The sequence below is a fragment of the Galleria mellonella genome, unplaced genomic scaffold (assembly GCF_026898425.1).
Source record: "Galleria mellonella isolate WM207_F2 unplaced genomic scaffold, CSIRO_AGI_GalMel_v1 utg35, whole genome shotgun sequence".
Lineage (NCBI taxonomy): Eukaryota > Metazoa > Arthropoda > Insecta > Lepidoptera > Pyralidae > Galleria > Galleria mellonella.
Genome location: NW_026442082.1, coordinates 3,139,315 through 3,157,166, shown reverse-complemented (window position 1 = coordinate 3,157,166; position 17,852 = coordinate 3,139,315). Strand labels below are relative to the sequence as shown.

Here is a 17,852-nt window from a genome sequence, read left to right as displayed (position 1 = left end):
ACCTTGGCAGATGTTAAAAAAGCGAGTAAAAAAAGAAAAATGTTGTAAAAAATATGCAATGATGAAAGTGTGCAAAAATCTAATGATGGTTTATACTTGCATTACCTATAGCATGGTTTTGACTTTGAATGAGATAAAAATGATTTTAGAACCGATGACTTTTGTTTTTGTGTAATTTTATTCCACTTCCTTAGACAAATTTGTTCGTTCTTAGAACATATAGATTTATCAGTGTATCAACGTAGGTCCAGCATCCGACAATAACGCTCCATTACCCGATGTTTGAGAGATATGCCGTCAGGTATCATGCCGTTACTAACAATAATTAAAATTTCGTAGACAAATATTCCATATGTGTACATACACTATAAAACTCCTGCAAATATACTAATAGCAAATATTTTTAAATATATACTACTTTCAACGTTAGGCGTTAACAACAAAAGCAATAAATCTTATTACAGTACATTGCCCTTTATTGTGTATCTAAATAATACAGTACAATACTCAATTCGATTCACACAATGAACTGTTAGCTACCGACCTTTAAATTGCTATTCAAATTGTTGTCAAAATTGAACACACTTGAACGCATCCTTAAAATATTAAACAGGAAGTTAACTATTTGGCCGATTCAGTAAAGGTAGTAATTACAGACCACTTGTCGAGACCTCAGACACCTAAAGTTAAATTCAATCGTATCCAAAGTTCGTTGACATTAACGAAAATTGTCAATAATAAAATTAAAATGAACTTGCCCTGTTTAGCCGACTTGCGGCGCTGCGCAAGGGGACCATTCACTAAACATGCGCACAACGCTGCATTGCTACAAAATCAACTTCACTCCGTAGCTGTGAATACCGTGGAAAGATATTTTTTTAATTTTAATATTCGGCACGGCGTAATGCAGTTGTTATCGTGCATTGAAAGTGATCTTTATTAATGGTGCAGGATAGCGTAAAAATGTTTAGGTGATCATAATGTAATATACGAATACACATCAAGATTATAATTGATTATATTGAGAAGAAAGAGCCGTAAGTTGATTTTAACTATTTCACAAAAATTTAATATTTCGGTTCTTAGAAGCTGCTGATCCGTTTGTTTATTATCTTTTATTAGTTCGTTGACTATTGTATGTTTTCTATTATTAGTTCTTTTGTTGATTTATTGTCAATTGTCGGTGATGTTATACAATGAGATTGCTTTGCAATGTGCATGCATCGTTTATAATAAAAGATATATAAGTACTCACATGGATTGTAAAATTACTAAGAAAATTAAACTACAGATACTATAGTACTAGTTATTTATGTTATACTAGCGATCCGTCCCGGCTTCGTACGGTTTTGGAAATAAAACACATCCCATATTACTTGCTAATAATGTAGTTTTCTACAGGTGAAAAAATTTTTTTAATTCGGTTATTTATTTTTTTTAGTTTATTCATTACAATGAAAAAATCAAATCTTTCCTTTTTGTAATCAGTTTAAATTTTATAACAATTTCTGAGAAGCAAACGGTTGAAAAATTAAAATTCATTGAATGAAACTGCAATTGGGTAGGTATTTAGTAAAATGTCAAAATTTTGACAGCATTTTGACAGTTAAAATAGTATTGTTGATAAACAAATCCGTCTCTGTTTATATTAAAAAAAAAAATTATTTTACATTTAAAATTTTTTATTCATAAAATTTTTAGTAACAAATTATTTAATATTAAAAAAAAGTTTTATTATTGAAAAATCCCAAATAATTATTAACAAGAATGCTCATTAAGATGTCGCTTTTTGGTAAATTGATTTATTTCTAACTACATCCCTATATGGTTGTTTCTAAGAATAATTACCCTCTAAATCTTACTACTCCTTCGTTCCAATAATACTCTCCAATTATCTTTCCCCTCTCACCGTACTGGTAACGCTTCAAACTCTTTTCTCCTACATTCTTCACGACTCTGGAACGCGCTTCCTGATGCCATTAAGAGACTACCGACTAAATCGTCTTTCAAAAAAAGCGTTCACGCTCACTTTTTATTTTTATCCGAGCAGTAAGTACTTTATATTATTCTCAATTTCGTTTATAATATAGTATATGTCATATATGTATAAGTATATTTGTTATTTATATATATTTATTCGTTTATATATGTAATTTTAGTATGTATGTATATCAATAATTAGTATACCGCATAGTATTCTGACACTTCCCTATGGTTGACTGGGAGAGAATGCTTTTAGCATTAAGTCCGCCATGTACACATATTTGTACTAATGAATAAATAAATAAATAAGGGGTGTCCAAATTATCTAACATTCTTCGTATTTTTAACGAACACCTCCGGGTTTATTGGATTGCTTTGCCATTTAAACATAAGCCCATAAGAAAGAATTGACTGGGTAGATAACTTGTATGTATGTATATACTATTCTTTGTAAATTAGGTAAAGCTGGCAAAATGTACTATTTAGGTACTGCATAAGTTGAGAGGGATGTTTCAAATTTATTGGTATTTAAATTTAATTTACAAGTGTCATTCTACCTAGATATTATTTTTTTTACAGTACATTAAAAAATTTTACCCTCATGAGTAAACTAACTATTAAAGACTTGTGGTGTTAAACTTTTATAATAATTATAATACTATAGACCATGGACAACGAGCAGCCCCACCAGGAACTGGTGAAATGTGTGGTGGTGGGCGACACTGCAGTCGGGAAAACTCGGCTTATATGTGCACGCGCTTGCAACAAGCATGTGTCCCTGTCCCAACTGATGACAACACATGTGCCGACTGTTTGGGCTATTGACCAGTACAGAATTTATAAAGATGTGAGTACTAACAGGCTATAAACAAAATTCCTACACTGTTACATTAATGGACCAAGATACAGATCATTTCAAGTTTAATTATTTAATTAGATAAACATAGAAAATGCCACATCATGGAAGCACTAGGATAGCTATCCATGTGTTTTAACTTTTAAAATTGGAACTATCAGTAATTCAGTTCACTTTTATTCATGTTACTACCATGAAGCAGTTCTGTTTACATGGCTGTGTTTTGGTTTGAAGGATGGGATATGGCAGTGAATTTACAGGGTACAGAGGAATAACACCTGAGTCCTTGAAATGGCAATGCTTAGGGGTATCATGGGCGAAACAGTATACTCTGTTATTTCCATGGTACTGCTCATGTCCATAGGCGACCATAGGTTACCACTTTCCATTATGTAGCCGTTAACTTGTTTGCTATTCTTAGTTGTGTAAAAAATATTATTTATATTGTTTGTCACTTGTGTTCCAATTATTATAAAGGATAATTGGAACACAAGTGAGAAGGAAGGACTTTATGGATATAAAATTCAAGCATCAGTCCTTATATTTTTTTTTTTTTTTTTTTTTTTTTTTTTTTTTTTTTTTTTTTTTTTATAGAAGGGCAAACAAGCTAACCTGATGGAAAGTGGTAACCGTCGCCTATAGATATGAGCAGTACCATGGACATAACAAAGTATACTTTAGTTTCGACTTTTCCTGAGGACTCAGGATATAAAATTCAAGCATGAATGAGACAGTCCGACTTTTGTACAAAGTCTCCCTCTGGTATTGATGTAGATCTCATACCTTGTCAAATACTGATAGATATGTAATGTTGTCAAAAATAGATCAAGATAATAATTACACTAGTGTGCTTGTTTTGTAAATGTGTGCATGTGATGAAACTGAATTTATATGGAATGGAAATTACAAAAATAGCAAAAATTCACATATTTGTTACATTTTTTTTGTTTTAGTCTTTTGATATTCAGACCTTATTTGGAATAAATTAGATCTTTTTTTTTTCTACCAATTCTTATACGAAATATTTTTAATGGATTTATAATATTGCATTTAAGGAGATATTTTTATATATTAAATTTGAGTGTGTTGGTCTAAGGTATTATATGCAAACTCAAATAGTACCTACCTCCTATATAGTACCTATTCATAGCTTTTTAAATAAATATACACTTTACAGATAAATATATACAGAATTTTTCCTAATTTATGTTATATCCATGTACAGCACACTAAACTTTAACCAACTACATTCACTTCTAAACTAATTATACTTTAAAATGTAAAATTAATCAGAATACATTTTGTTCATACTCCCACTAAATCAGTTTTGAGCTTATATTATGTGACTGTTCTATTTTACTATCTCATTCTAACATATATGTTGTTAAATTTTTTTCTCATTTACATTGCCAGTTTATATAATTTATAATCTAAGATTCTTCTATTAGAATTAGCAGTCCTTTCTGGAAACCATATAATTCCTAGTGAATTTGTCAATATATTTTTAGTACTTTGCCAGTGTATACTTATAACACAGACAGGGTAACTATTACTATTATTATTTATTAATTTAAAACTTAAAAGTATTTATTGAAATACTAGCTTTTTCCCTCAACTTCGTCCATGTGACTGTGGTATACTATACTTTTTATTCCAGTCATTTACAATCTGTATCCTTCTCCATGTCATCATATTGTGTGTGTATACAAAATTTCATGGTTAAACTGTTAAGGAGCTATTAAGTAATGGACAAATAACCAAATTCATTTTCACATTTATAATATTAGTAAGGATTTATAAATAATGACTTTGAAATTAAAAATGACTATTGTATATGTACATTGGACAGGTCCTAGAAAGATCTTGGGAGGTTGTTGATGGTGTCAATGTATCATTACGTTTGTGGGATACATTTGGTGATCATGAGAAGGACAGAAGATTTGCTTATGGCAGGTAATGTAACAATAACTTTTTCTTAAATCCTATATTTTGATATGTATAATCTTTATTTGATGTAATCTTAAACTTCTTCTTTTATAAAGAATTCCAGCTGAGTTTTTGCCTTTTTATTTCGTTTTCTTCATAAAATGCTTAAAATTATGTTGAATTTAATTTAAATTATTTGTATTCCGTTTTATTAAAAAAAAAATCCTCTTTCAGATCGGATGTGGTCCTCCTGTGTTTTTCCATAACGAATCCCATATCATTGAGGAATTGTGGAGCTATGTGGTATCCAGAGATCAGGTGAATGTTATTATTGTTATTTCATAGATATTACTCACTCATATTTCATAAATATAATAATGTGAAAGTAAAAAATCTTCGCTATGTTGGTAAAAAAATTAAAGTGTTCCCTTACTAATATTTTCAGACGATTCTGCCCCAATACTCCAATACTGCTGGTGGGTTGCAAGAATGATCTTCGGTATATGTACAGGGATGAGACCTATCTCAACTATTGTAAAGACCGGAGCCCTTTTATTCGGTATGTTGTTTAATAAAATATAATTTTCCTATCCTTACCATTTCCACCAAATAATGGATTTGGTGTCGACGTAATATATTTCATCTTCCATTCATCTGTATTTGCAGTCATTCCACCAGTAACATTATATTAGGCCATATCATCTTTTATACAATCCATTCGTTTTTTTTCTTAAGTCTTTCTCTACTTTTATAGAAATATCATTCATATTTCTTACACTTCTTAAAACATTCTCTTCATTCCTAAGTTTAAATTTTATTTCACAAATGGAGTTTATTCTGTTTGTGATTTATATTAAATACTGCATTTTTTTAAATCTGCCTTTGTATTAGAGATTTTATTGTGTACCACCTTCAGATAGATCTGTTAAAATTCCTAGGAGTATGTCGATAATGGGCTCATGTAGGTGAAGCCGCGGAAAAGACCTATTCACCTAATAAAATAAATTCTTAATTTTAGGGCACCAAGAAAAAGCGATCTAGTGATGCCAGATCAAGGTCGAGCCCTAGCTCATGAGTTTGGTATATATTACTATGAGACATCGGTATTCACATATTATGGAGTGAATGAGGTATTCGAGAACGCAATACGAGCGGCTTTAATTGCACGAAGACAGCAAAGGTTTTGGATGACCAACTTGAAGAGAGTTCAGAGGCCCCTGTTGCAGGTATTTTCACAGAAATATGTGATAGTAATTTACGTAGAATAAGCTACAGGATTCGATTGTAATGTAGAGATTTTTCATAGGCATTCAACAGTGTTGGTTACTAGTTTCTTACATAGTAAATTTATATATTAAAAAGTAGTCCATATAATTTTATAGTAGTAAATTAAATAAATTCATACATAATGTATTATATAGCGTAGCATTTAATATGGTAGTGCAGCGTTTAATACAGGTGTACCTCAGGGCTCAATTATGGTCCCTTTGTTTTCTTTTATGTGTAACATATATATATATATATATAGTGCAGTGAAATTTGATGATAAAACAACGTTGCTGTGTATTGCTATAGGCGCCGTTCAGGCCACCGAGACCAATGGAACCTGAAGTGTCTGTCGCAAATAGTGTTTACTTGGAAAATATGACCACCTTACTGAGGCAACAGGTAACTGTTATAATTATTGTACAAAACCTAAGTCTTTTTTTCTAGCGTCCCTCTTAAAACATCTACAAAGCCTAGTCAATCCGCTTGTCAAACGTGGCGACTACTGGCAAAACTCCCCAAGGGGGATACTTATGTTCAGCAAAGGACAGTTCAAGGCTAATATGATGATGATGATGAAGTATGTAGCATATTTCAAATATATATAATATCTTTAGTTGGGTTTTAGTGTTTGCATGATTCTAAACCTCGAGCTCTTTAGATTATATATATATAAAACCTCTTTTTGAAATTTAATTTAAAATAATGATTGTCTCCATAGTATTTCTCGGATATGGTGATCATATGTGGAGCAAAGGGTTTCCCCGTACACCGGTTCATGATGGCGGCTGCTTGTGAAGCATTCCACAGACTCCTTACCACGGACTGCGTCAGTCTATCTGCTGAACTGGCTCGGAGCTCCAGTGAGAGCAGCATGGTAAAATCAAGTTATCTATTAATTCTCCACTAATTCTCTTATTTTTTTTATTCAATTCATAATTTCAGATATAATTAATATTTAAAACTATAAAATATGTAAAACTTTAAGTCTAAAAATAAAGCAATTTAGTAAGTAACATTTGTACAAGGAATAAAAGATTGGGACCTCTTAGCTTAGATATTTTTCTTATTTAAAAAGAGGTGTCAGCAATAGGTTTATTCACTGTAATGCAATTAAAAATAAGGTAAAATATACTCCTAGCAGTGAAATTAGTAGGTACGACACAGTTATTTTTAACTAATGTGGCTGTTATCGTACACTACCCTACAATTGTAATTTTTTTTTTATGGTTCCAATAAATACATTTTTACTTTATTTTTACTTTACTATGTGTGGAGTCGAGTTCTAATGTCACATTTATGTGACCTGTCAATCACACCATGCTATAATACACAGAGTATATTGATCTAAGAAATTTAACATTTAAGTTCACAGTAGTTAAATGTTTTTTTGGGTAGTCCACTTTGAATACTAATTATATTATATATTTTTTTTTTTTGATGGGTGAAAATGGTATGGTAACCCCGCCTGCGCTAACGGGATACGCTATCGGAGCACCAGTGAAGGGTGATCGATGAGAATGAAAACAGGGCAGTTAGCCCATCATGATGGATTCATCAAGAATTAACCATGATAGTTTCTAGGGAGAACCGCGAGGAGATCGACCTGGTTGGGTATATTGCTAGCAATGAGATTCTCAGTCTCCATTACTAACAATCCTTTTCCCCTCATTATATGTTTATTTGCCATAGGTAAGCAGCATGGGGGAGGCAACTACTGGTGAATTTAATGAAGACACAGAGTACTTGATACGACAGGATCAGGCTAAACAGATGAGGTAAATATTCATTTACCTTCAGTTCAGGTTTCTTGCGTAATGCTATAGAAAACAGAGTGACGAAGATAACATCTCTTGCTTCATTAATTTTATAATTTGTCCCATAAATGCGTACTGGCTCCAGTCAATCAGACATAATAGTTTTAAATAAACCAAGCTCTACAAAACACTCGTTCACGAGTATGACGAATGCAAACCATTGTTGCGTTCGACTATATTTTTGTGCCTTTTTATATGTAAATAAGGTCGTTGTCAAACTTTTATCTAAAATATAAAATAAGCAATATTTATATCCTCAAATAGACAGTTACTTTATTATCTTTATTTATTTGGATTTCTGTCCCCATCAATTCCCCATTAACCCATCTTATCCAACTGTTAAAAAGTTAGAGGCATTTTTTTTAATATAAATTATATAATAATTAGGATAGGAAGATGATAACGATAAATTATATATATTTTTACAGGGTATGGGACCAGATAAAAAGGCGCTCTTCTTGCCAAATCCTGCCGTTGAGCGACAGCTGCAAGAAACCGCCAGACTTGTACCGGGAGGTCAATCACCCCGCCATAAACTCGATACGAGTCGTGAAAGTTAGTATATTTTTTATAAGTATGCATGTTTATAAACATGAAAAAATAAAATGGATTTCACACTAGTTGATCTAACTTCTATGTCAGGTTTAAATTTTTTAAAACAAAGTCGTCATTGTTGCAGTGTGACAAAATCCAGCACGCCACGTCACAGACCCAGACTATAGTGACCATGAGCAAGTTAATATCGCAGAACGTCATGCAGGAAATCATCAACTTCATATATACAGGGACATTGGACAGCAGTGCCTTTAAACAACAGGTATGTCAATCCAAATAAGTATATTGACAGAATGAGGGTCTGGAATGAGGGCTTCCTACTAAATACAAAACAAAAAAAATTTGCTATCACAAGTTGTAAAAATGATAATTGACGCCATCTTACAAGAACTAAAAAAACAGTACAAAACAGGTGTAGTGAGGTTTATAAAAGAAATCATTTGTGTGCGTATTCCTATATATTATCATACTTAAAAAAAATATATATATTTTGGATATCAGTATGCTGTTTTTTGATATTGCTAGTTTTTATATTATGTATTTATATATATTTGATGACAAAATTAAAAATGAAAGAATATATACGTACAAAAATATACATTTTGAAAAAAGGTAAACGTTGCTGTCAAATATAACCTAATTCGGAGCCGGCACTTGTATTTTAGTTTACATCTTTTTTTTTTTCTGAATTTATAGTAGATCTCGATTGTTATATGTAAACTTATTTATATATATTTTAATATTATTATATACTTTATAAATATAAAAATTACGAGCTAAATATAATGGATTACGCAATACCTATTTATTTAATTAATATATAATACCATTTCTAAATTGGTAATTAGAGCTGGAAAAATAAATCCGGATAATCGAATGTTCGGATAATCGAGATTTTATATAATCAATAAATTTATACATAATTCAATAATTTATACTCATGACGGAAATCGTTTATTATATTTTATAAAACAAATCTGCTACCTATATTCTTTATTTTATACTCTATGGACAGTTTCTAGTATTTATAATAATTATTAATGGTACTTTATAGTGATTTTAATAATTTAATAATTCAATTATAATGCTGTTTCGCAGTCCGCTGCTATTGGATTACTGCTGGTAATTTTTATTATTATAAAATAATTTATTCAATCATTATTGTGTTTGTTATTTTTTTATTTACAATACATGTACCATTGTAATTTATTTTTATTATTCTCATACTTTTTATATGATAAATATTATAATATTTTATTAACATATTATCATCACTTTAATAAGTAAATAAATAAATAAGATCATTATCTATTATAATAACACTTATGAAAATCGGCCATTAATTTTACGCATAATTTTCACAACTTTTGAATTTAGAACTGTAATATTCATTATGTGTCTTTATTCCTCCATCTACGTACCTTTTTTCCTGTTAATAGTTTACTCATTTACCTCTTCGATAACACTTTATCCATGTGCCCCCATACCTTTTCATATTTAATATCTATTCGGTTTTAAGTTTTCTGAGTTTAATGGATATTTAAATTCAAAATATCATTTTGTTGGGCACAGGAAATTCGTCAAGCAGCCGAGCTACTTGGTTTCCACGAGTTGACCAAGCTGAGCCAATTCATCCTCGATCAGCATTTATTATTCGATAAGGGATTCATGCTGCAGTTTCATACGGTCAGTGGATGTTATTTGTCTATTCTTAAAGAATAAAACAAATAAATTTAAAAAAGTTTATTAATTGACTAGGAATTTGGATGAATGTCAATGTCTCTTACCAATTTGGATGAATCTTAACTACTTACATAATGAAAAAAAAAAATAGAAAGAAATATAAAGATTAATATTCACAACAAATAATTAACAAAATTAAATTCAATTAACTTCGTCCATATCCTGTCTAATAATAACTATATATAATATTTGAATTCAGAACACTTGAATGTTATTTTTATGTCTGCGTCTGGGCATCTAACTAATATAATTAAATTTTAACTAGTAAGTATTGTAAGTTAGTAATAAATAAATAGTTAGTAATGTTAATAAGGGAGGGTGAGTGATGGGCAGCAGCATCCCTCATAAAACATCTCTAAACTGCGGTTGCCAATCCGCCTGCCAAGCGTGGCAACCATTGCCAAAACTCCCATTATGGGAAAGGCTTATATTCAGTAATATTTGTTCAATATATTTCAGCCATTACCCCAAAGACTTCGCGATATGTACGTAGAGCGCAATTTATTCGCTGACGTCACATTTGATCTCGATGATGGAATACATCTTGCGCACAGAGCCATACTGATGGCCCGGTGTGACCCGATGAAGGCCATGTTTCAAGGTCACTTCAGGGAGAGCACTTCGAGAGTGGTGAGTGAGGCAGTTATGACCTATATTGTGTGATGTGAAATTAACAAAAAAAAAACATAAGTAAGTAATTAAAACTCGCCATATCAGTCTCAGCATAGAATGGACCACCCCTTCCTTTCTCGTGGGTGTCGTAAGAGGCAACTAAGGGAACTTAGGATCGAGGGGTGAACAGTAGCGTCTCTCTTTTAAAACAACAGATATGTTGGTAGTATATTTATAGTAGGGATATGGCAGTGAATTTACTGGGTATAGAGGAATAACACCTGAGTCCTAAGGAATGGCAACGCATGGGAGGTATCATTGGCGAAACAGTATACTCTGTTATGTCCATGGCACTGCTCATGTCTATAGGCGACGGTTACCACTTTCATCAGGTGGGCCGTTAGCTTGTTTGCCATTCTAAGTTGAATAAAAAAATCATAAAAGTTGCCAACTCGCCTGCCAAGCGTCGTAACTACTGGCAAGATCCCTCCTTATGGGGGAGGCCTACATTTGCCAGTGGACAGTTGATATATTATATAATGATACTTTTTATATCTTTCAGATTTCATTTCCGGGTGTGAAAATGTATGCGTTCCATATACTTCTCTGCTATATCTATTCGGATAAAATACCGATGGTGGAGCCCATTCGATGTCTCGAGTTACTCGAGTTGGCCAATCGATTGTGCATGAATCGATTAGTGAATTTGGTGGAGGCCAGAGTTATAGATCAGTTGCAACATCAAGATAGGTCAGTGCAATAGTATTGATGATTTTATAGATAGATAGATAGATACTCTTTATTGTTTTCTCTATAAGATTACAATGATTAACTTATTATAAATACAAACAATTACAAGAAAATATTACACTAAGAAAACAATGGGCGGCCTTATCGCTAAGAGCGATCCCTTCCAGGCAACCTAAATATATAGATAGATATTATAAAATAAATAGATACTTAAATAAATAGTCTTTTTTTAAGAGAGGAGTGCTAGAGGTTTATGTTGGCGGTGTATCGGTTAGATAAATGTAGTGTAGTATAAATAAATGGATTTATATATATTTTTTAAAGAGTATGCGGCGAGGATGACCAAGTTGTTGAGATTGCGTTGTCTCTGTTGGAACCTGTCAAGGTGAGATTCGAAATAGATTTTTTACACTTAAAAGTTTTTATAGAAATTTAATTTTTAAAACTACATTTATTTATGGTTAAATATTACTTTGTAATTAATTAATTATTATGCTACTGCAAAATTACTTTGTATACTACTTCAAATGGGCACTTGGTGGAAAGTGGTAATTCTTTGCAGAAAAATGATACTGTGGAGAGGTGGGATGGGGGGGGGGGGAGACCTAAGTCCTTAAAAAATGCATTACGTGATATTTGAGCTCTTTGTCTAAAAATAAGAATGACGTGTATTAGAATTTTTAAAAATAGTTAAACAAATAGTAATGTTTTTACCTAATGGTTAGCTGGTAAAGAATGCCATATAGCGAAATAATCCGGCTTGAAGGACCAAAATCTTCTGGATAGTCCGAGAAGAAAGTGAATTTGTCTCCGCAGGTTATTATTAGGTGGATAATACTACTTCGGGACATTTTATAAAATAAAACCACGTATTAATCCTGTTCCTTACTTACGTTTTGCTAGTTTTTTTTTTTACAATAATAATGTGAAGGAATTAAATCTATGTTTCGGATCGAAACAGAATTAAGAATAAATAAATGAAATAAATAAAATAAGAGTGACATAATAAGCAGCTGTTTGATGGTGTGGTATGCAGCTGCATAACGCGATGCACCTAGGCGAGTGGTGCACGTGGCGGCTGTGCGGCGCATACGACCGCGTGTGCCGCGCCCGCCACCTTAGCGCAGCCTCGCGCGACTACCTCGCCGACAACCGCTGGCCACCCGTCTGGTAAGTACTCCGTCTACCGTCGCACTAGGACGGGGGGGGGTGATTGTTAGTAATGTGCACTACCAGTCCTGTTTTTTTTAATGGATGATAATGGAATGGTAACCCCACCCGCGTATCGGTATACACCGGCGAGGTACTAGTGAAGGATGATGGTTGAGGATGAAGTAGGTCAGTTAGCCCATCGTGACGAATTCAACAAGAATTTTTCACGATGGTTTCCAGGGGGAACCATGTGGAGTTCGATCTAATACGGCATATTGCTAGCAATGGGACTGTCAAACTCAATTGCTAACAATCCCATCCCCTCAATATACCCTCTTGGTCCATCTCCACGTACTCCCCTCTAGAAACTATCGTGCTGAATTCCAGGTGTATTCATCACGATAGGCTAACAGACCTGTCTTTTTGGGGGAAAGGGATTGTTAGTAATGGAGATTAAATATCCCATTGCTAGCAATATACCTAGCCAGGTCGACCTCCTCGCGGTTCTCCCTGAAAACTGTCATGGTTAATTCCTCATGAATTCATCACGATAGGCTAGGGATGACTGTTTATTTTTAATTCAAACATTAACAGGTACGTGAAGGAGTATGATTATTATCAGAAGTGCGTAACCGAACAGACGAAGGAACAGAAGGAGATACGGCCCACCACGTCGCTGCAGGCCAGCCAGCAAACCGGATGCTTGTGTTTTACAAGTAAATATATATAATTTAGTTATATATAATTTTATTATGATACTACAAAACAATATATTTTAATATAATTATAAATACCGGTTTAACTTACGTGTAATTAGATCGAAAAAACTCGAAACCCGAAGAGTTCCGAATGCCGTCTTTCTTATTTGTGTGCTGTAAGCGTCTACAGCGATAAACGGGCCGAGGTGCGCAGTTAGGTTCGTGTTCGAGTCACAGCCGCTCATGACTAAGGGTCACGAATTCATCTCGAAACTAGTCGAGAATTTTCGATCTAATTACACGTAAGTAAAACCGGTAGTTATTATCACTACTCACTACATAGTATAAAACAAAGTTGTTTCTCATCTGTCTGTCCCTATGTATGCTTAGATCTTGAACTACGTAACAGATTTTGATACGGTTTTTTTTTTAATAGATAGAGTGATTTAAGAGGAAGGTTTATATGTATAATATACGAATGATATTGTAGAGAAACGCTGATAATTTTAGATGTTTCTAATATGATGCAATGTAATCTGCATCCGTGCGAAGCCGGGGCGGGTCGCTAATATTAAAATATTATGTGAATTTACGAAAATTTTAACAATAAAAAAAACTACAAAAACAGATATAGATAGATGCGGCAAGTACTTCAAATTATATGAAAGCTAGGCGTCTATCTAACCTAACTGTTTGTCTTGATACAAGTGTTACAAAAGCAACTTTATTATCCGCTGTAATAATACCCTTTTAAACCTAGTAACGAATTATTGTCAGTATTATTATTTATTAATTAATTTATTTGTTATAAATTACAATAACAGTTTGCAAACAAAAATGAACCATTAAAAAGAAAACAATACAAAAATTTATCAATACGCAGTTTACCAACCTTACATTGTAATCATCATTTAACAGTAAGTTAGAAGTACACGTTATACCGCTTTTTATAGATGTACATTACATTACTGATTACAACTATGATCCAAACTTATTCCATCTCAAAACCATACAACGACCACTTAAACCCAATAGTACTCTGATGAAAGATATCGAATTTTTCGCTAATTTTGTTATTCGATTGACACATCCGATGAATCGGATTATTTTGTAAGACATTATTATTGGTAGATGAAATACTAAATAGCCGAGGGTGTCTAAAAGAATGCTTACATGCAATCAAGTTCAGAGAAGCTGATAATGATTCATTCAACAATCCAATATCTTTATCGATTTTATAAATATTCTTCATTTAAATTTAATGTGTAATTCTGAATCGAAATTTAGCAGAATCTTTTGAGGTTATTATGTGACTAGAAGTTACCACATTATGTATATGTAATTAAGATATTTATATAATTCCATATTTGTATCTATAACTCTCAACTTTATATTTGTAAATTAAGTAGAAAATCTTTTTTATCTTGTTATAATCTGTGCAATGCCTTGATAATAATTGAAGATTGTGTTTCAAAAAAGAAAAATCTATTTTCATTGTGGCAAAACTAGTTATTCAGATTTAAAAACTACACTACTGAATCAACTTGGATAAAATTTCTATGGGCCAAATCTAAAATTATATTTTTCAGATATTTCCAAATCCGTTTGGACGGAGTTATGGAGTAATAAACATAAAAAATACAACCAAATTGAGAACCTCCTTCTTTTTTGTAATCGGTTGAAAAAACTTTACTCGATGTCTTCACGCACTACCTCTGCGGGAGAGCCGGGAAACCTGTCCGGGACGTTTTATCCCTCTCAGGTGGTGTCTTACCGCCACGCATGAAAATGCGCGGGTCATTTGAGTAAACTTATAGTTCGACGGTTGCTATATGGTGTGCCGTCCATTCTGAGTGGACTTCGCCTGCTGGGTAAGACCTCTTGTGGGGATGTCTAACAAATGAAAAAAATTGTGATCTTTTCTTAGGCAAAAATCGTCGGGAAAGCAGCGAGAGTGCCGGTGGAGGGGAATCAGCGGGCGGCGGCGCGGTGGGGGCGGGGTCGGCTGACGTCACCACGGCATTATGCCGCACTGCAGACGTGCCGCAGCCGCATCCGCCGCTTTGACACCTACCGTACTGGAGGTAATCATTCTACCACTACTCCTGTGAGGTTTTCGCCCTGATTTTTAAAGTCTCTAGGCCACTTTCGATGTATACGAAGGACTTTGACATGGCTTACCGGATCACGGTTTCATGTTTCCTCAGAAGCATCATCTTTTTACTAATAACGCTAGATATGATATCAATTTTAAAATTTAAGCAAATAATAGCACAAAGTGACCAGGATGTGATATGGAGAAACATGTCTCAATAGTAATGCTGAACAAGGATTGTGATAAAAATGATGAGCGTATAGTTTATCTGTCCATTGGTTTAAATGTCGATCGTTTGTTGTTGTGATGAACACTTTTTGAACTGAATGTAAGTTGTTTAACAAGCATCAATCAATGTGAGCGATAATTTGCTAAATCAATCATTCGATGATTTAACTGAAGCGTTTGATATTATGTGGCACCCTGTTTTTCTATGATTATTTGTAATTTTAAACATATCATTTTACATTTTCATTTGTATCTACTATCTCGTATTGGTATAAAAAGTAGTTTATTAGGTTATTTAATGCCCTTTTACGATATAAAATGTGGTGTACCTCAGGGTACATTTTTGGAGCCACTGCCCTGTTACTAGTATTATAAATAGAATTGAGTTATGAAATACGTCTGTATTTTCCGCAGATCCCTCCGTTTCGCGGTGCTCTTACCAGTATCGATGTGCTTCATGAGCACTATACTGACCATTCTCATACTTTTCCACATCTACACTTAAATTATAGACACTACTAATAAAATAATTATTATAGTTATCATTGCACTCGACTTACGTAACACTTGACTGCTATATATATATATATATATATATATATATATATATATATATATATATATATATATATATATATATATATATATATATATATATATATATATATATATATATATATATATATATATATATATATATATATATATATATAGTAAGGTTGATACTGTATTCTCATAGGAGTTCTTTGTGGATAGAAAACTCTTAAAAGTATATACACATTTTATGATAATATAGTATCAATTCGGATGTTTGAGAATGCGAAATGAATATTTGGGTTATTGCGTTGTTTATTGTTTGTTATTTTCGTCGAAGAACTGCACTTTTTGAATAATTAATGTTTGATAATCTTTTTTTTTTAAATAATTGAATTATGAATTCTATTGTTTCAATGAGTTCTCGACTTAGGTTTGTTGATTTAAATGTTTTTCAATAAATACATATTGTTTTTTAAATACTAGCCATAAAGAATAAGAGTGTTTTCCATTTTAAGACACAAAATTGCTATAATGCACTTAAGCGATTCCATTTTTTCTATATTTCTATTAACTAAATTAGATTACAATCACATTTGTAAGTAAAAATCCTTCGTGTTACTAACCATACTTACGGTGAAAAATTATTATTAAACACTCGAAGATAAGTTGTTTACTTAGATTATATACATAGAGCGTCGAGCCTCAAAAACGAGTCAGCTTTTTGTCAAATTAGCTGACTCGTTGTTTTTATCAATGTTTTATATACTTACGCACACAATGTTTCTTGACGTAACTATATTTAATTAATTAATAAATAAAATGAGCTTGTGCGCGTTAAAAAGGCGCAGAATTTATAAGACAAAATAAATATAGAAGTTATAAAAGAATCACTCATAACTATTTATCACGCAAAATTGTATGAAAACAGTTGACCCGCTTTTCTCGAAGCATTTGTATGGGGACACTTTATCTATATAATCTGAGGTTGTTTATTAAACTCACAAAAGAAAATGGTGACTGCACTTAAATTGGTGCCTTGGCTTTATTCCATTTATATAGGCTCGCCTCAGTATGTCTTCCTCTCCCACTGATCCTTATTATGTGTCACATCTGGTCACATTCCTCTTTTACGCACATTATCTTTTATACAGTCCATCCATCTGGCCTCACTTACCACAAACTTGAAGCATAAATTTGACCTTGAACTTCATCACCACTAAGTAAGCAAGATACTGCAATCTCCGTATGGTTATAAACATTTTGTTTGTTTATAGTCAAATTATTTTATTATAAACTACTTACCACTGCCTCTGTCATATCAGTTACATTATCACCAAAATCATTATACAGGGTGGATTTGAAGTCATTATTATTCTTTTAAAGAAATGTTCTACCATTGAAACTAATTGTTTTTTAATTGTATTTCAACGAAATAATACCACTACCATAATTACTGTGACCTATGATTGTCAGAGGAAATAGTTCTAGTTTTATGTCTACCACATGAAAGATGGCCGGTGGACTGAGACTTTTATCGGAGTGGTTGTGAAGTTATAGACAGAAAACCTTTGGTAGACTTCCAACCCTATACTTGGATGATATAGCGGATAGCAGGGAAGCAGTGAATGAGTTTA

The 17,852-nt window shown here is 32.6% G+C and overlaps 1 protein-coding gene across 3 annotated transcripts; it reads left to right on the top strand.

The window, feature by feature from the left end:
* The first annotated feature begins 667 nt into the window (after positions 1–667).
* LOC113514274 (rho-related BTB domain-containing protein 1) lies at positions 668–16,250 on the top strand. 3 transcript variants are annotated; one of them, XM_031908396.2, is made up of 20 exons: positions 668–1,037; positions 2,648–2,830; positions 4,689–4,792; positions 5,000–5,083; positions 5,211–5,324; positions 5,784–5,991; positions 6,341–6,433; positions 6,753–6,908; positions 7,724–7,809; positions 8,277–8,403; positions 8,528–8,665; positions 9,502–9,525; positions 9,976–10,089; positions 10,606–10,776; positions 11,321–11,508; positions 11,833–11,893; positions 12,545–12,678; positions 13,255–13,376; positions 15,286–15,442; positions 16,096–16,250. In XM_031908396.2, the coding sequence occupies exons 2-19, from the start codon at positions 2,651–2,653 to the stop codon at positions 15,423–15,425; spliced, it is 2,244 nt and encodes a 747-aa protein (XP_031764256.1). In that variant the 5' UTR covers positions 668–1,037; positions 2,648–2,650; the 3' UTR covers positions 15,426–15,442; positions 16,096–16,250. The 3 variants fall into 3 exon arrangements, with proteins under 3 accessions (XP_031764256.1, XP_031764258.1, XP_031764257.1); XM_031908397.2 differs by lacking the exon at positions 668–1,037 and adding an exon at positions 1,662–1,792; XM_031908398.2 differs by lacking the exon at positions 9,502–9,525.
* The last annotated feature ends 1,602 nt before the right edge of the window (positions 16,251–17,852 follow it).

Coding starts and splice junctions, on each gene's coding strand:
- LOC113514274 (XM_031908396.2), top strand. CDS start 2,651: ATGGACAACGAGCAGCCCCACCAGGAACTGGTGAAATGTGTGGTGGTG. Junction 5,325..5,783: donor GACCGGAGCCCTTTTATTCG/GTATGTTGTTTA, acceptor TCTTAATTTTAG/GGCACCAAGAAAAAGCGATC. Junction 12,679..13,254: donor AACCGCTGGCCACCCGTCTG/GTAAGTACTCCG, acceptor AAACATTAACAG/GTACGTGAAGGAGTATGATT.